The sequence below is a fragment of the Bombus vosnesenskii genome, unplaced genomic scaffold (assembly GCF_011952255.1).
Source record: "Bombus vosnesenskii isolate JDL3184/JDL3185 unplaced genomic scaffold, Bvos_JDL3184-5_v1.1 scf7180000015241, whole genome shotgun sequence".
NCBI classification, from domain to species: Eukaryota; Metazoa; Arthropoda; class Insecta; order Hymenoptera; family Apidae; genus Bombus; species Bombus vosnesenskii.
The window spans coordinates 198,434-219,232 of NW_022883898.1; the positions used below are offsets into that span (position 1 = coordinate 198,434).

Genomic DNA, 20,799 nt, shown 5'->3' on the forward strand with positions numbered 1-20,799 from the left:
TACATCTTCTATTTAAATATTACTCTCTGTGATTTGATTTTAATATCAAAGAAGTAATAAGATAGTTCTATAATATTTAAGAGTGAGAAACATTAGATATGCAAGGTATTCCAGTAAACATAGTACAGTAATAGTAAGGTAGTTTCTACAGTATTTGAAAAAATAAATCGAAAATATAGAATAAAAATTTGTTCATCTCGAAAAATCAACTATGCATGAGTTAGTTTCATTCCTGGTTGAATCGAAACGAATAGTTGGAAGAAAACTATTCTACTTGAACAAATAAATCGAAAATGCAGAACAAGATATTCTCATTGGAATCTTTGTTTTCGAGAAAATTGAATTTAGATATTCGTCAAAAATGCATGTACATACGATGCTAATTCTTGACGTTTCATTTCACATTTTCAACTTAATTTCGTACGTACAATAACCTGGTGATTGTTGTCTGTTCACTCATATATATCTAGTTAAGATATAAGATTAAGCAAGTTCGCATATTTGTACTTGATTTTTTCATAAACAAATCGTCGAACAAAATGCATGAAAAAATTGTATTCATCTTTTTTATGTTTTTCATACAGATTTACTCTCTTAGGAATTTTTACGCGTCACGCCCTGTACTATATAGAGCACTGACTTCCGAAACTCAATTTGTTTGATTTATAATATATCTACTATTATACGTAGCTGTGACGATTATAGAGAATAAAATCATAACAATTTGTTTGGCCGTAGTTTTATTATGAAAATATAACTTGTCAAATATCAGCAAGTATCCAAATACTTTTGAGCAATAGTGTTTCCTTGCGCTCTCATAAGTTGTTACTTCATTATTACGCGTGTAAACGTTATGAACAACGAAGAAAATTTATTAACGCTATTAACAGTAACAAGGTATTTCTTAAACGATCTTTAACGAAGATTTTTGAAGAAATTTACGATACCAAGTGATAGTTTAGAGTCTCGTAGTCGTTGAAAAATAAGGACTCAGGTGATATGTAAAGATTAAAATCGTCATGCTTGAAGGCGTGAAAGTATAATTTCATTCGAAGCTCTGAGAATAAAACGAAAGTTAATGACACGACAACGACCATGCAAAGTCTTAGCAAAAACACAACTTTTGTTAGTAATTAAATACGAGATACAAAAAACTCAAAGTGACAATCGATCAATTATATGCTAACATGCCTGCTTAAATGATATCAAACCGTATCAAACACCAAAAAAATAAGAAAAATATTCGCAGAGAATGTAATAATAATTGCAAATGCCTTAAAGACATAGAAATAGGCTTAAAAAGACAAATAGAATTAGATCGATGAGTTTGAGAACTTACCCTTTGGTCGTTCTGGAGCGGGTTTACGAAAGCCATGAAGGGGTACGTCGCCACCGCTTTGAACAGTTTTATAGGCCAGTCTTTGTTCAACTTGACTCAGCGGGCTGATATCTTCCTTGCGACGGAATACCAGAGTAGAATCGCTTTCGTATCCTGATTCTTTAAGAGCACTGTAAAAAAAAGGATTTCCATAACTTTAAAGCAATGATTAATTTTTAGAAGACTATAAGAATAATAAGAATAATAAACTAAGATATATTGTAATTAAATTACAATGTATTTTGTAAATAGTGACATTTCATTGCGTAGAGTATGTTCACGCCATTAATTCTTAGAATATTTTCATTCATAAGCGATACATTTGTAAGAAAAATAGAAAAAGTCAAAGGTTTACCATTTTCGATACATAATGCGATAGTCTTAATAGATCTATCTAATTTATTATCGTTTTCATATAATGACGGTAGTTATAATACTATAATTATCTCCAAATTATATGAAAGCGGAGTAATTATCTACAAGTCCACCGAATGCCCGATTCCGCCTATTTCTGAACATGTAGAAATAAACATTTTGAACAACATTTTCCTATATATATCATTTCTGTATGGCCTTAATTTTTGAAATATTAGCAAAAAATTGTTGATATCGCATCAGAATAAAATTGGTATCACTGCAGTGAATTCTGCGAATTCTTTTCAGCTTAGCCACGCAACGCACTGGACAAGTTACGTCCAACCTCACTTCTTACCACGTGCCCTGTCTACCATGTGTAGCTCCGCATTTTCATACCTCTATGCAGTTGAACGATGTTCCTCCGATGTACAGAATGTTGAAAAATTATTTGAGAAATGATTCTACACCTCCGAATTGGTGGAGATCTGTATAAAAAAAGCGACCGAAAAATCGACCTTGAGCATAATTTTCAAGATCAAATCTTTTTAATTCCAACATGTAATACTCATTACGAGGAATATGAATTTCAAAGGAAGCATAGTTGACAAATGAACTATCTTTTAGGAAAAAATGTTAATATTTTATTAGCCCTTAACTTAAAAATAACAATAAAAACGCTATCTTTATCCTCTGATACCATATATCAACACTACACCTCAACAATAACCCTAACACCCTAGGCTTGAAAGAATGTAACAGCAAAGATTATTTGTCACAGGAATGATCGGCTGACAAACATTATTTGCCAGTAAAATAAATTACAAAGATCACTTGCTAGTATAAAGCACTGCGGGATTTATTTTAAAGCGAACTGTATATAAATTGCATGTGTTTGGTGTGAAATGTTTCTAAATTGGAGATAAGTTAAGACTCAAGGAACTGGCGAATAAGTCGTTAATACAGACTGATTAAACTCATCCGGAATAAAACTCTTATAGTCTCTCATACGCGAGATGTTGGCGGAGGTAAAACACGCAGATTAGTTGTCTAAGCATTTTCGATTTTTCGAAAGTGGCGAAAACTCGCGATTGTGAGCGGATTGACGCAGGAAAAGAGTTGTAGGTCAGACAGCTAATTACAACTGTATGGAACGTATGGTTTTATTGGATGCGCGACTATTAAAGTAATACCCTTTCTAGGTATGGTACAATATCGATTTTTATGTTCGACGGTCAAACCACAACCCGTGAACTTCGTAAGACGGAAGATGCCCGTACTATACGACTAACTGTGCGTGTATGACTCTGTCGTGTCCGGCAGTTGGACCACGACCTGGGGGTGTCATCAAACGGGGGACCACGCTGCTGTTGATAACTGCTCCTTCGCTCCTCTATCCCTCGTGTGGCGACCAAACCACGACCTTTCATTTTCGTCAAAGAGGAGACAACTATTGCTATTGACGACTACGTTCTTGCGTCTTCCCGGCTGTTGATCGCTCAAGATGAGGATGAAGGATAAAAGTTTGCTTCTTTTACCGCTTGTTTTAAAACACTGTTGGCCCTTCAAGAGTTTTCGGGCCTATACGCCTCTTAGGGCTCACTCGGCAGTGTCATAAATCCTTACCTTCTCAATGATCTTGAATAGGTGGTCAATTTAGTAGGATTGGTAACTTTTCTTCAGTAGGTGACTACCTTCGCGTTATTAACACAAAGCGATCCTCGAGAGCCTGCACGGGAATTTCGCAAGTTCTACTTAATGGCATGTAACAAACTCTTATGACGCGTACTGGGTCGACCAATGCTGGAATAAAGGTTAAAAAAAGAGAAAACACCTGAATCCCTAACCGTGACAAGCAACTGATATCGAATAGCAACAGAATAAGTGTTCAATGGCTGCATAAGGTTATTGATGTTAGGAAAGACAGAATTTCTTCGGCTTATAAACATAAAGGTAGAAAGAGATAAAAATATAAAAACATAAACATATGAAGACATATATATGCGTAAGAATATAAATGAATAAAGAGATAAAAATATCAATCCAAAATATAAGATGAGCGTAAGAAGAAATTCTGACTTAGTATATAAAATTTCTTATATAATGACGCGCGGAGGATATCTTTGCATAATAAATTTTAAAAAGTAACAAATAAAAGAAAGTAAAGAGATAAAATGAAGTAAAAAGGTATCTCTAAAATAAAAACTATGATCTACAAGTAACTAGACTAAACCCTAAAACAAAAATAGGGGGAAGGATGTAAATTAAATAATTAAGAACACTAAGGATAAATTCTCTCGACATTCATTGGTGGATGGCTGTTGTAAAAATGCTGGTTTTAGCATTGAAATGTGTTGCGTTGAGTGGGTTATGTCGTGTGGAATCGTGTGTTTTCCCATTCTTTACGAAGGACGACGAAAACCATATTTGTCATAAAATTATTTTCCAGTTCACAGGCGCGAGTCGGGAGGCGCAAGCAAACAAATATTTTGCAACTTAATCCATCACCCTTCGATAGCTTCGCGGCTCGGAGTTCGAGGTCGCGGAGCTATAATATTTCAAAACATTGATCGTGTTTACGAACAAATAAAGGACGATAGCTTCCCGTCTCAAAATTATTCCTCTGAAACCTTTGTTCCTCGTGATGAATACTGCAGTTTGCAATTAAAGAAAATTAGACTTTGAACATCATGCTCAAGGTAAATTTCGCAGTCACTTTTTTTAACAAATCTCCATCGATCGGAAGGTATGGGATCATCTGTAAAGGGTATAGCAAATAATCTTTGAAGACCCTGTACATAGATATATATTAGTTTATAGTTTATCATTAAAATATTCATTTCCCCGCGACACCTACGAAACTATGTAATTGGTGAAAAATCATCCATTGGAAAAATCAGTGAATTCTATAACTGTGCATCTGTGGCAGCGTATATATCAATGTCAGCTGTGGACCACCGGCCGCTTAACTTCTGTTTATAAACGAGGGTCAGACGAATATAAAGGCGCAACTGCATATGCAAGGCAGCAAGAAATGACTGTTATAGCGCAATTAAAAATGAATACCACCAATGTACGTGTTGCGTTTGAGTTTGGGTTAGCTTCTTTAATCTGGCCCACGCGAGGCGGCCGACTACATTTGCTTGAAATAATAACAACTATTCTATTTCGTAAAACATTAATTATTTATTCGGCTATTGTTGCACTCAATTTGTTATTATGTCACGCAAGTGTTGGCATCCACCTTACGACGTCTGCGTAAAACGAATCTGCGTAAAATAAGACCAAACAGCATATTTGCTTACTTGATGAATGATAACATTTTTTTTTTCACCTATAAAACGTACGTAAATACATGTGTAAATGTTACTTAAAGTATATCGTCTTTGGCACCATCTAATACAGCCATCTAATAATCTGATCCATCGTAATATCGATCGTACAGCATCGTACAGCATCTAATGTCGGAATGTGAGGAAATGATCAGAATGGAAGGTATATGAAGACAGGAAATAGCAAGAAGACAGGAAAGAGGAAAGGACTGGATGAGAGAAATAATCAAAATAAGAAAGGAGTCATTCAAGTTATGTATTCGAAAGTAAATTAATGTTGTTTTTAAAAAAAAATTTAATCACAATCCCCTTGTAAAGATAAGAAGACGAGAAAAATAAACAAATATTACTATTACTAAAACGGTGTTTCGGTCATAAATCAAAAATGTACTTACTGTGACATATATGGTTTCACTGGACGACTATTGCGCTGATCAAAAGGCTGAAAAACAAAAAGTTTATTTATTAAATTCATTCAATAAGTTCATACATAACGTTTAACATGCTTTTCATATTTTCATTGATTGATAACTTCAAATTCGTGATAGCTTTATATCGAGGATAAAAATGTATAATCAACGTTGTTTTCGTATATATACAAGACCACGCAATTATCGATACTGTGCCTACGAAACATTGAATGGCAGTTACACGATTCATGCAGCATTCGGCTATGTTAAGCGTAACTTAGTAACAAAGAATGCAAATAAATAAATGAAATGCTATTGGAGTGAGGTAATGTGAGTAAGGTGTTGGGGGTAACATAGTAGTAGCGTATTCAGTATTGAACGGACAAAAGAAAAATAGTTTCTTAGAGGGTACATCGATAGCGATAACAGCAAAAATATAAGCTAAACGAAAAGAGAAGGGACTACTTCGATCGATACAAATAAGTAGAATACTTAACATATCTTTCAATATAATGTTGCAATAGTATTATAGAATAGAGATAGGTGACTTTATTAACAGGTTCTATCAATAATCTTTAAAGATAAATTGCAATAATTTAATTTTCTTGGTACTAAGGCTGTTTATGTTGTTTATTAATTAAACGTTAATGGATATTATATAGAATAAGGTAGTAAATGGCAATAAGCTAAGACTGTAATTCAATAATACTTCGATATTAGAATTAATTTCTCTACAAAATTTGAAACTGCGACAATATTTTAGCTTTAGAATATGAAAAATATTACAAAAAAATTATACAAATTACAAGAAAATTTGTATTACTTTAAATTGCTAAAAAGAAAACTTTATGCGATGTTAATAGAAGCAAAGGATAACAGATATAGAAAACAAAGAAAGGAAAAGTATAAAGGACACGGAAAGACGTATGCCACTACTTCTGTATTTGTTATTCTTGCTTTTCGTACGGTGAGTTTTACAAAATAAAAGTTAAAATAGAAAAGTCAATACATCTACTAAACTAATCATTTTTGAAAGGAAAACTCAAGTTGAATCGATTAACGTATTAAAAAATATATAATTTCATCTAAAAAAAACAAAGTTGACCTTTACATGACCCACCTACAGATAAAATAATAACATCAAAAAAGGCCTGATTGGAGCCAATGAAATATCGTCTAAAAAAGTTTTCGCTACAGATAACACTAGAGATGCAGGTCAAGATGTTCCTATCAGATATTGCCATGCATACGAGGTGTTCGCGGCAATTAGGATCAGCATTTTTTTCGTAAACAATAAGTATGAAAAAAAAATGAAAGAGAGAAAAGATGAATGGTTCAAAGTGAACTATGTATTAACAATAATATTCTTCTCGCAAGTGCAAATATGCATGTACATTTTGTACAGTTGTACTATTTCTTTAAACAAATTACTTTTCTTCTTTTTAATACATGGAATCCTTTCATTTTATGAAAAAAGTATTCGGTTAACATGGTAAAAAATTAATTAATTTAAAAGATATCCTAACTTTAATTTTGTAAAATATCATATGATAAACAAGGAAAAACAAAACTCTCGTATTTATATCTTCTTTATCTCACATATGATAATTTCTACACAATTGAAATTAGAATATCTTTTAAACTAATCAATTTTCGACCATGTTACCCTAACACTTTTTCTCACAGAATGAATGAAAGGATTCATATATGCAAAAAAAGGAAGTTTTCCACTTAAAAAAATAGTGCAAAATGCACATGCATATTTGCATATTTTACGAAAAGAATATTATTGTTATTATGTAGTTTAGTTTAAACCATTCATATTTTCCTTCTTTTATCTATTCGATAAACTTATCGTTTACGTGAAAGACGCTGATCCAAATTAGCGCGAACACCCTGTACAGGCTATAATACTGGTTTAATAATCCGACCGAATGATCTTTTTTCTTTTCCATGACGTTCAGAACGGAAATTTTTTCTAATTCTTTTACGTTTCTCCCCTTTCGTCGCGACGAATTCACATATAAAAGTAATATTGTGCTGTCTCTATATAAACTGCAAATTTTTACTCCAAATATTAAATTAAAAATGAATCATTTTTGAGTAAATTAAATTAAAATTATATTTTTATTAATAAATTTCTTTTCTTTATTAAAACCACTTTTCTAATAAAAGTATTAAAATTATAAATTGATAAATTATAAAAAATGTTAAAAATATTATAAAAAATTGCATGTATAAGATATATTAAGCTATTTCTCTAAGTTCTAATCAAATGTCTATAATAAATAAAACCAAAATTCCTAATATTAATTATCAGATGTAATACTGGAATTTAATGATGAACACTGTATACAAAAGCGAAAGTTGTCTATGTGAAAAATTATTTTCTCTTGATTTAATTAAAATATTGATAGTTTGACATTTTAAAATATCTATAGAATAAAGCATGAATATTTCTGATATCTCATGTTCAAAATAATTTATATGAATTTCATTTGATGCATCACGATCAGCTGTTTGAAATTCTTATAACGATCTTTATCAAAACATCTCAAAGAAGAAGGAAACATTCCTTCATAATCCTTTATTAAAACCAATAATATAAAAAAGTATAAGAAAATTATTTGCACAAGGAAACAACCTAGAAAAGTGAGACAAACCATATTGAATAAAAATTCATGTGTTCCTTTCAACTCGAGTAACGAACTGAAACTCGTTCTACGGACAGCCTTCTTATCTCAACAACTATTTGCGAACTTTACTGCGCTCGCAACCCTTATTCTTTGACATATCTTCTGATAACAGAACTTTCTGGACATCGAATTGTTAAGTCGAGCAACAAGTTCTTGACGATTGACAAGCACGCTAGAAGACAAGAGGTTTAAATAAGACAAAGATGATTGGAAGATGTTAAAAAGTATAGATAAGCAGAAGATACACACGTGCAACGAGAGATTCAGACAGCTACACGGAAGATAATAAATCAAGAAAAAGAAGTTAAGAATAATATATATGCATACTGTAAGCATAAATTCGTGATACAATTAAAGTGAAGAAAATCCTACAATTCAAAATTATGTGAAAATCTAGAATAATCAAATTACGTTGGGAGCTTCATTTTCTTTTTTTTTTTTTTTTTTTTATAGAAATCAAGGTTGAAAACTTGTCCGGTGTACAATAGTTCATGAAAGTGTTTGATTATTTACCATAGAAAACTTGTATGTACATATTATATGTGTTACATTAAATATTTTGAAATTTCATTGGCATTATAACGAAACAACTATTATGATTATATTGGTAAATTGCCTATACCATATATAATACATTCGTGAAAATTTTTAGAAGTATTCAAACACATTTTTGCTTAATTCCCAACGAGATAGGTGTTGCTATCGTTCCAAATAAATCGATGTTACCTACATTTTAGAATAGCACTATTAAAAATGACGATACGAAATAAATTATTTCAAATAATTATTTCCTATTTCAAATTCATACGTAAGGTCATCCAATTAACTCGGAACCCTGGCTCGAGAGAACATTGAAAATAACAACAGAGTAACATGTGCATTTACTACTAGAATCAAATATTGTAATTACATTTCAGGTAAGATAATTCAAGATTTCAGTTATTAAAAAAAAAATTAGTAATACGTGGGAACAGTACCAGAAGCGCTTGCTTGCTTCGAAGCTTCAGAAACGCACAGGAATATGAAATCATCGCGCGAAAACGTGAGGCTCACTTTCGCAGTAACCGTCTTCTTCTTATTGTGACGTCCAATTTAAAGTTCTCCGGCGACAAACAAGCCGCTGTGTTGTCGTCTAATTATACTTCTAGCAACAACTCATAGAGGGCGAGCGACATTTCATCCAAGTAATAAGCGTACGTTACAATGTTGCCATTCTGATACGTTTTCGCAAACGCGGGTTCCGAGTTAAGTGGATAACTCTGTATAACTTGCCCGGCTATAGTAAGTTTTCTTAGATACAGGACTAGGTGGTCGTTTTACATGTGAAAATAAATGGAAAGCGTAGAATAAAATTTGGTCGTTTAAGGCACTGTTTTAGATAAAATAGAGTTTAAATAAAACATGTTCGATCACCAGATTCCTGATTTTTGTTTTATTATGACCTATAGAATCTCCTTGACTTTACTTGTACCACAAATTTATACCTACGATGTATAGAATAAGGCTATCGTCACAGTAGATTTGTATTCTGTGGAATTGTCGTTCTGACTAATGAAACATCTGAAAAACAAAATGCATATACGTATTTTCATTATAATAAAGTATATGTATATGAATTATTTATAAGCCATGTCGATGAACTCGATAAATAAAAATACAGAGGAAACTGATAATTACAAGGATAATTTTGATTTATTTTGGTATTTGTGATTATTTATGCTCTCTCCCTGAAAAATAAATTTGTGGAAATAAGACGGTTTTTTTAAACATCACATAACACTGACGACTTCATAAAAAAATGAATTGATCAGTTTGGCTTCTGAAAGGCATATATTTAATCATTCTGATATATGTTTCAGAACAACAGTTCATCAGAATACACAGCCACAGTAACCACCATATCCTAAGACCGGTAAAGAGAAAGAGAGAGATTCGAGTAATAGAGGACAACGTCATCGTGCATTCTACTTGTCGACGATGTTGCGGCCTCTAACCCGTGAAACAGCCGACGTCTGAACGTTGGCGGTGAGAAGAGAAGGTGTCGTTGATGATGGTGACGATAGCATAGTGTGATTGGTGCTGGAAATAGAAGAAGACGTAGAAGAAGAAGAAGTGGGCGAGACACGTTGGTGATGATGATGATGGTGGTAGTGGTGATGGTGATGATGGTGGCGATGACGATACTGTTCGTCGCTGGTAGCCTCTAGGAGCGTCGATCTGATAGCGGTCGATCTATCGCCTGTCGGCGAGCTCGATCGACGTAAGCAACGATCTGGCAACACGAAGCTCTTGGATCTTCCTTCCAGCATGCCAGCGTGCCAACCACAGTCGGCAGCAGCCCGTTCAAGAGGTCGTACAATCCGATCGATTTTTGAATCATCCTTGCCACTTTTCGTCCCGATCGTTCTTTCTGTCGACCGATCGAGATTATAATCGAACACGTTTATGCTCGACCATAGCTTTGAGCCGGTTTGAGATTTCATGTTCTGGACACTGGCACGGGAGCTTTTCTCCACGACACTCGAACGAGATTTCGAGACGACCTCGAGGGCTTTCGAGCTGCTGACCGCTGATACCCTTACATTGTAACTGCTCTCCGGTCGGTAGGAGAGGCTCAGAGCACGGTGGCTCAGCTGTGCATCTCGGAGCTCCTTCATTTCCATACCCTGGGGATGTCCATTCTCGTTCAACCACTGTCCCGTTGTTATTTAGCGTTGTTATACAGTCGGTGTCGGTGTCGTCGTCGTGGTTGTTGTAGGTAGTTGCAGTTGTCAACGGCATCGTCCAGGGACCAGGGAAAGACGCGTTATCCGGGACCGTCCAAAGTGCACACGAACGGACACGATACGTAAACACCAAAGACACACACACACACACACACATGGACATGGATCACGAGATATGTAGTACCAATAGAATAGTTTTTCGGTTAAACAGAGACAATTCGAGCAAATAATAGGAATTTTTACTTGATTTCGACTTGTTTTTAGAGAAATTGTCTCTAGGAATGGGAGTGTGAATTTTAAGTAGATTCACATGCATGGGTCACCTTGTGCGTTTTTTATTAGGTGCAAGGGGCTCGATTATATTAACACAGAAAGATTCAATCGTTACATTACTCGAAGCTGTTAGTTTGAGAAAATTTGATGCTAAAAATGATACAAAAATACGACGGGAAAAGGAAATGTTTTTGAGTTTTTGATTATCGAGTTTTACGCGAAATTATAGTTCACAATACTTTGATGTCTCACTAGTGTATTTTAAAAGTGAAATCAATTAGATGCTTTCGAAATGGACATTCTATAGCTAGATTAGTAAAATATTCAATAGATGAAAGATCAGATTTGAATAAAAAGAAAGGTAAATTTTACTTTTAAATGTAAATATATGTATCGGTTGTATTCTTCCTCAATGACTTCGTTATGTAACTGAATATGACACTTAACGTTATTTAACGGCAAACTACGTGACTTGAAAAATCTAAGGGCTGAATGCAATCCATTTCGACCGTACAAACTATCCAGACTGATAGGAAAGAGAGATTGTACAGGACTCGACATCGAAGAACAAGTGGAATGAGGAAAAAGTGGAGCTGATCCTTATTTAACTACGATTAAATATAAATGTGTCGTACCCCGTCAAATATATCCATGACCTCGTCCCACCACTAGAAACATAGAATTAAATATAGCGTTAATTTCTGCACTAACCATGTAAGGTTAAAAATGATACTAAAAATTGGATAAAAATAACTGAAGAATGTATTTTTTTGTGACTGCTTTTCATTGCTGCATATTACATACGAATACATTTCTAACATATTTAATTAATCTTTATTTATGTTTCTAACGAAGTAAACTACTGATTTAAATTTCTTGAAAAATACTAAAAATAAATATGTTGAAAGAAACATTAAAATAAATGTTAAATATTTATTTCTTCGTAATTCAAATGATATTTCTTTTATAATTAAAGCTAATTGCTCTAAATTCGATATCATTAAAAATTAATGGATATTTTCAAGTTTTTATATTTTTATCTGCATATTCTCTTGTGTCTGACAAAAATATTTTAATTTTTGGATGAAAAGCAAGTCACTGTTTCTGATCATTAAAAGCAGCGCTACTGAAGCTAATTAACTAAAGAAATTAAAACTGAAAAACGAGTATGATAAAATATCGATAAGCATGGACGAGATTGCGTGCGCTCGATACTTCTGAAACTCTAAACACATCGAAATGTTTTTACACTGGAAAGAAACGTAACATGACGTTCATGTGGCGAAAGAACGTGTCACGCGTCAACAAAAGAAGCTTTCGAAAAACCAAGTAAGAAAAACAATTGTTTCGTATCGTAAACTGATTTCAATCGTTCGGTTAATCGTTACCTTCCTTCTCGTCCGTTTGACAGAAGTCGGCTAGAAGCAAAGCCATTTCAAACGATCAAGTTCCAGACACACTGTGTTCGGGAAGCTTCTACATACATACCGTTTGTATTGTCATTCGATAAAGTGGCGACAATAGTCGCATTAATATGCATTAATCAAGCGTCACTTTGATTAGAAATTCGCGAAAAAGCAGGCAACGTGGAATTTTCAGTCTAACTGGTCGTCGAATAAATTGAATAAGACTAGAGATTATTCCTTGGCCAACGGACAAAGGATATGACATAATTTTTCTTTAAAAATTTCTAAAACTTTTTCTAATGATGGAATAAAAATAACACAGAGTGGATAAAGGCATTTCAACAACATTGGAAGTAGAGGCAAAATTACAGCAGAACAATTAATTTCTCAAATATTGAGTATACTGTGAGCGAGTATGTATACTATTTCAAATTCTTGGTCTGTTAAAGTTGAATCTCTTAATCTAAGATACATTTCTCTGTTGTAATTTATTTCACTTTCAATAAGTCTCTTTTCAGACAATTATTAAATAATGATTGCTTTTTACAAAGAGGGGGATATAACTAGAGTCTAGACACGAAAGATGATAAAATTAGACATAATTGAGAATTATTTCTCCTATTTTTGAGTAGTAAAATAAACCTAGTATAAAAATTATTAAAAAGATTAGTAAATTCTATTAATATTTCATACAAAAATTATAACATATTAATTATTGCTATAAATTTTTATTTATTAGTTTGTAAGATTTATAAATCGGTTCTTATAAAATCTCCCTTTTATCGATATAAATCATATTTTACTTCAAGCGATAAAAAGGCAGTAAAATGTTTCTGAAAAACAGCACATATAAAAGTGTTACATTATTAAAAATTTAAATAAATTTCAGTTAAAAAATCTCTAAAGCAAAAGAATATTTATTAACTGACCAAGAATGTAGTTTTTCATATCAACAATTGTCTACTATTTAACATATTCTTAATTTACAATATTATGTAATATGTAATTTAGAATATATCTTTTACCTTTTGTACGTAATAATATTTTATGCTATAGTAGTTACTCTGCTAACGGGGATTCAATCCGTTTAGTCTTTTGTCCTAAAGTCCTACATAGGCGTCCTAGTACAGTGACTTTTATAAGCTACGTATTGTATCCAATAAAAAAGTCTGCATTATTCTTCCCTCTGTCACTCGAACAGTGCGAAGAGAGTAACGAAACATAGATTTTTGTCTTATAACACGTTTCATTCTAGATATTTGCAATTGCAATCATTCGTAATTTTACAAACTAAAAGTCTTAAATAAATATCTATTGTTCCACCGTCTCTTTATTATCATAACAAATTCATTAAAAGTATGAATTCACTGGAATTACATAAATGCTATATCCTTCCTCTGTTAGGTAATCAAGGTTTTCATATGCTTTCCGCGGAATGATTTTTACCAGAGTTATTATAGAGAAATTTCGATGAGACATGTTCTCAAAGGAAATTCATGAAATAGGGTTGCACAAAGAACGATTACTTTTTAAAACCGTAAATATGCATACCTCCTTGGCTTCCTTTTCGGCGATCGATGATCGTCCAGGTTCGTAATCCTCGATGCGTCCAGGTTGATTTTTATAAATCTCTGAAGTATATTTTAATGTGCCATTTCTGAAATGAAAACGAAGAATTTTTATAAAAATTGACGTTTAGCTGAAAATATTTTAATCTTTAATACATTTAAATATATACAGGGTGGTTGGTAACTGGTGGTACAAGCGAAAAGGGGGTGATTCTACGCGAAAAAAGAAGTCGAAAATATAGAATAAAAATTTTTCGTTTTGTGCACTTTATCACGTCTCGTTATAACGGATCTCACTGTAGATCGCTGTCTCGATGGAAAAATTAAAAAAAAAATTAAAAAAAATTTTTTTATTCTATATTATCGACTTCTTTTTTCGCGTTTTACTTTTTCGCTTAGAATCACCCCCTTTCCGCTTGTGCCACCAGTTACCAACCACCCTGCATATGTCGGAGATGAAAGGACACTGAAGGCTTCCCTTTGGAACTTTGGGAAAATCCCTTAACATTATAATCTAGATTCTAATCATAGTCGTAATTAAGCAATTGTCGTCATTCAATCCGATTATATTTGTTCGAAATTTGTGATAATGAGCTTAAGGGATAAATGCTTTGTCTAACAAAGATATGGGGTAATAGTATAGCTCTCCTTAAAAAGAAATAGTTGTAGCGGCACTCGACAGTAAACATTCCAACGGTTTCTGTCCCGTGGCTCGCCACACGTAGACTCTATTCTTCGGGTAAGATGATTATCACATGTCGACGCATCTCCACAGTACATGTTCTGCTAGCCTGAGGAGATTTAGTTAACTAAAGTCCTTCAAACAGACAAACAGCCTTTGTCCCAACTACAGGAAGATAGGGGAAATCTACTTTTTTCCCGAACGAGGCTTCCCACTAGCAACTTTCCCTCAAGGGCGGCTAATATCCTTCTCTAACTACCAACATGGAAATTGACCAATTAACAGCAACGTCAATTTCCCTCACTTTCCGAACGATGACTTTTCTCCACGAATCCGATGATCTCGTGCCCTTAAAAACACCTATCATAGTTTTCCTTTGCAGCGTCACCGTGACGGAGAGACACTCTCTTACGTACGGTCTCATCAACGAGTTAAGTAACGTCTTTGCGATCCGTGAATATTTCACGTTTTAACATATAGTCCAACTTAGACTTTGACGAAAGTAGTAAATTCGCTATCCCGTTGACCACGGATTCGTTATCGAACCTGAGGCCATTGTCATTAGTGTTACGAGTGCCTAATCGCCGCAGTTAATTGTCAAATCTGTTGTATCTGAGGCGCAAGTGTTGACCGTGATAATTGTAGATGCTGGCTGTAGAAGTCACTGATGGGGTACTGCTATTTTTCTTCTAATTTAGATGCGTGGAAGAAAAATCGAACTCCGGTCGCCGGGATTTGAACCCGGGTTCCGAACATTCGTAACCTAAGGCGCTAACCACTACGCTGCTGTAACGTCAATTCACATCAGAGACCAGGCTACGCAACGCGGACAGGATGGCACCCAGATGTTTACCACATGTTAATGAAAGTTGGTTTTCCTCGCATCTGGTATGTTCCGTTAGCAACTTTCTCACGAGGGCGGCTAAAACCCTTCCTGGTCCACCAACCGTCTTATTATCCAATCGGAGACGGTGTCTACTGCCCTCACTTCCTTAACCAAAATTGTCATCAACAAATCCGATAGTCCCGTGTCCTTAGACACACCCACCCCTAGCTTTCCTCAGACACGGTATCGTTAGTAAAACTTCACTTATTCTGTATCGTTAGAATAGTCAACATATCTATATCGGTCTCTACCCTTATAAGTCGCGTACTTAATGTATTGTTGTAACTAAGTCTTACATAACGTGGTTGGAGTGAATTGTGATTTATGTTAATTCAGTGCGTGTTACATTGTGATTGCTGAATTCATAATAAAGGTTGATTAAAACAAAGTTAATAGTTGTGTTGCGACTCAGCTATTTTACTTCATCATCCAACCCTTAAGTTTACGTGACACTGCCGTCGTCCGACACTAGTTAATGTCGAGTGGTGGTATTTGCTGTTGAGTGCCGCCACATATCCATACTTGTGTTAATAAACTCTATCTTCACTGTACCACAACGATGGCTAGTTCCAGTGGAGATTCATCAAACGACCATAACCCTAATACCAAAGCCAACCCGATATCAGAAGTGGGATCAGTGCCGGTTATAACAATGCAAGAGCATATGACTATCATGCGCGAGTTAATTCAGACGCTGGTGCCGAAACCGAGTGCGGAACCTATAAATCTAGTGCTACCACGTTTTAACCCCGAAATCGCGGGCGCCGATCCAGTCGCATGGTGCGCAGCTGTTAATCTGCTTATGAAGGACAACCTTCTACAAGACAGCGCGTTAGTTTCTGCTTTAAATAATGCTCTAAAGGGTTCTGCAGCGCATTGGTTTACGCAGAAAGTGAACGGCGAAGAGCTTACCTGGCTAATGTTTAAGGAACATTCTCTTACGCGTTTTGGTGACAAAACAACCTCGACGCTAATGAATATATTCAGAGAACAACCACAGAAGGACGAAAACATGGCAGCTTACGACATTCGTCTCCGCTCCCTCCTGAAGACGAAGTGGCAAAATGTAACTATGGCGGAAGTAATCAACGGTATCATTCTTTGTCAAGTGAGCCCACAATATCAGCGCATTGAACAAGTAGCACTTGAGAAGGATATCAAGACCGAGGACCAATTTCTAAGTGAAATGAGAGTTCTCGCTCTCGCGAAGAGGCAGGCGTCTTCGACAAGTAATACATCAACTGGCTTTGAAACCAAATGACACAAGCTACCTGACTCCCGGAATAAGTGCCTTTGCTGTGGTGTCTTCGGAAATAAAATAGCGGAGTGCCGAAAGAGGGTATGGATCGAGAAACAGAAGAATACGCGACGCCTTGAAGGAAGCCGACCAGCTACATCGTCCAAGGTGTTTTGCTTCAAGTGTCTTGGGAAGGATCATGTCGCGCCTGATTGCCAGTTACTGCGGGAAAGAAACTATGATTCCAATAACGAACGTCGAGTCGACTCCTACGCGGTGGAGTCTCCAACTGGCAGATTAAGTCATCTGGGTGAGTCGTTCCCATTTTACTTCAATTCTGGAGCCGATTAATTAAAAAGTCCGCAGTCTCGAAATTTTCTGACAAAAGAACGACTGATATAGTAGTAATCCTTGCTGATAGTTATTTAAAGCACGATATCATGATTGGTCGCGAAATTTTAAGCCAAGGTTTTGACGTAAATATCACGCGAAATAGCATCGTTATTTGTAAAACAAAGACAATTAATGCCTGTAGCAAAACCGCGGAAGGCTTCGATGTCCTTTCATCTCCGACATATATAAAAAATATTTATTTATCGAACTTACAGAAGCAACAAACTCAGCAGAAATCACAGCAATTTTGATCTTTATTTCCGTCTTATAATTATAAAAATTGGTCTTTTTTATAAAAATATTAATATTATAAATGTGCAACAAATTTTCTAAAAAGGTAGTATTTTTATTTATATTTTTTTGAAAAAACTAAAATGGAAAGTTTTAAGAAAGCTTAAAAGTTTATGTTTTCAATAAATAATATTGAATTATAAACATAAAAATGTAACACAACACAGATGTAAGAACGTTAGTATCATATTCAAGGACAAAATAGATTTACTAAGTCTTTAAGGACTTATAGTATTCGCTAAAAGGCAAAAAATGTACTGAAACAACAAAGATCTTAAAATCAATCCTTTCGACTTGTTTTGAAATTTGTCAAAGTTTGTTCGTTTTTACATTTGCAAAAAGATATTTATTACAGCTTCTTTTCATTCCAATATAAAATTGATGTTTGTGGATCGTAGGTCGACGCATATTGCATATTTTCAAGTTATTCCTTCGTATTATAGGACATTTTTCTATTCGCATTCAAGAATTTTCTATCGTTGCTCTATAATCTAAAATCCCTCAAAAAAGAAATTCAAACCATCCTTATCTTTGCATCTAATACATCACAGCTTACAATTGATATTTCTTAAATCTTTGTAAATATAAAAATACAAGATTTTACATTGAAAGAATTGATTTTGATATTTAAACGTGCGTAATGTACATCTTAAAATGTCAAGTTATTTTCAATGAAATAATACAATTATCGATACAAATTATTATAACTACCTTTCTATCAATTTATCAAATTATTCATCAAAAATATGCAGCTGATAATTAAAATCTGTTTATACTGCCGATCATAAGTATTAAATGACCTGCCAATATTGAAAAAAATTGTAAGCTTCCCATTGTTTTTATTTTCCCAGTATGATATTATAAATTCGCTATTTTTTAAACTAAATATTTATCTACAATATTTGTAGATAGAAAGCACATAACGAGAGTAGGTACAATATTTGTATAGATAAAAAGTACATAACATTTTTACGATAATACCTTAAATTTTTAAACAAGTTTTTTAAAAGCAGTTTTTTAAAAAGTTATGTAGCGGCACAAGAGTTAGACTTTGCTTCAAATCATGTTGTTGTTTTGCTTCGGAGTATCAAGACCGTTAGGTCACAGGTATTGTAAGGAGTTATGAAATCCGGGCAAAACTGCTGCCACTACATGTACCCATAAAACAAGACGAATTTGTATCTTTCGACCTTCTCCTGACGATTGTAAATAAACGAACGTGATTGCGAACGAGTCAGTATAAACTGTGATTAAACGACTGTATAGATACCGTTTCGCGACAAGATCTGTTTTAAATACACTGATTAAACATATTGATTACACATATTGGTAGTCTCATTATACGATTGCCTACAGTTATAAATATATGGGCAAGCCGATATATGACTTACATAACATAAAATACTAAGTAAAACAAAAGTTCAAGGTCTTGAACAAGAATAACAAATAGCAGTCTTAATACTTGTCACTGGTACTATCTATTAATCAAAGGATCGGAAATATTGTCTTACCATTATTTTTTAATAAAGTAAAGGAGAAAGAGCTTTTTTATATTGTTTATGGTAAATCTTATAACATTATCAACATCATAACTTCGAGTATTTTCTGTTATTAAATTTGAATGTGTCACGCCCCGCGACCCGCAATAATTCCAAGTACCTGTCATCTTATTAAAACTTCGATTAACGACGAACCGGGTACGCGACGCGTTTCGCGGCCCTGGCATACGATTCTTTTTCCAGCGGCTACTTTGGTCTCTATTATAGAACCGCGGAAAGATCGCTGACAAAACGCAAATGCCGACAAGCCGAAAGGGTCGGAAAACTTCAATAGGCCTAACGGCCATCAATATGTTTCGGCACCGCAGCCGACGATAGTCAGTTAGCCACCGGAGAGTCAAGAGTCAAGAGTCGTTAATCGACAATTGTCATATCATATTACTGCATTAAGTTCAAATTAAATAATCATCGTTTTCTGTTTAAATATCCACTGTATAATAATCTACTGTAATAAATAATCCACTGTAATAAATCCAGCTATCAATACATTATCGCGTAGGATAGAAACCACTGAAAATCCTAATTTCTAACATTTCTGAATAAAGAATTTCTATAATACATTCATCCACGCGTTTGCCCCCGCTATTCCGAGATAAAAACCTCAACACATAATACCAAATTATTTAAGATGATTCTGTTATAAAATAAAATATTCTTTTTAGAAAAACAAATGTATGGGCTATGTTAAGTAAATTTAAACAAAATTATTATATATTTGTATATATAAATTATTCTACGAATTACGATTTGTTTCTTACTTTCTGGGCATAGTCGACGTGGCGAAATCATTTTCCTTGTTACGTAGACGACGACGGCTGTCGAGCGTGACAGAACGATCCGAATATAAACGGTGTTCCGGTTCGCTTAAATATCCACTGCCACTTTCGTAACCATATCTCGTCCCTAGAAAAAATACGTTTACAATTTATTGAAATTGTAGGCACTGTAGGTGTTGAAATTGCCCGCATGTATGAACATGTTAAAATTCTACCGTTCATCCCTCACCAGCGATCGGAGAAGAAAATTGAAAAAATATGCAGTCGTATTTACAATATATTTCGCGTCAATGAAATTTTGACTGGTTCGTTAAAGCTTCTGATACTGAGTTGTAAATATATATATTACAATCAATGGTTTTAATAGGTAAGTAGTGCACATGTAATAATAAATTTTTTATTGTTATTATTACGAAATTATAATTATACAATATGATTATACAAGTGTATAATTATAATTATATATTTATAATTAAGCAAATATGCTTATATGTGAGGGTACATGCCTAAGTAATATCTAAATATTATTATAATATGATTAATTAACTCGATACAACATTCATTAGTACAACTTTTTTTTAAATCAAATAATATCATTTCCTTTTAAATTTATTAGTTCAATTTTGAACTTTAAATCTACTAATAGAAGAACAATTTTTATGAATTTCAAATATATAGGATTCTACACCTTTGAATCGATCGACGTGACCATAACCGCTAGTTTGAGAGCGTTATTCTATAAAATTATTATTTTAACGAATATTTTATATCTCTATGTATAGCGTGTTATATGTTCTGTTATTGAACAATTTGTGAAACAAAGCAACAGCAA

The 20,799-nt window shown here is 33.9% G+C and overlaps 1 protein-coding gene across 1 annotated transcript in view; it reads right to left on the minus strand.

Moving 5' to 3' along the window:
- LOC117241075 overlaps positions 1-20,799 on the minus strand; it is a 237,934-nt gene that overhangs the window by 76,917 nt on the left and 140,218 nt on the right. The window contains exons 17-22 of the mRNA XM_033507059.1: positions 19,950-20,094; positions 14,127-14,232; positions 11,805-11,837; positions 10,753-10,863; positions 5,460-5,506; positions 1,340-1,509 (exon numbers count right to left, since the gene is read on the minus strand). Coding sequence (XP_033362950.1) covers positions 1,340-1,509; positions 5,460-5,506; positions 10,753-10,863; positions 11,805-11,837; positions 14,127-14,232; positions 19,950-20,094 — 612 coding nt within the window. The remainder of the gene's footprint in view (positions 1-1,339; positions 1,510-5,459; positions 5,507-10,752; positions 10,864-11,804; positions 11,838-14,126; positions 14,233-19,949; positions 20,095-20,799) is intronic.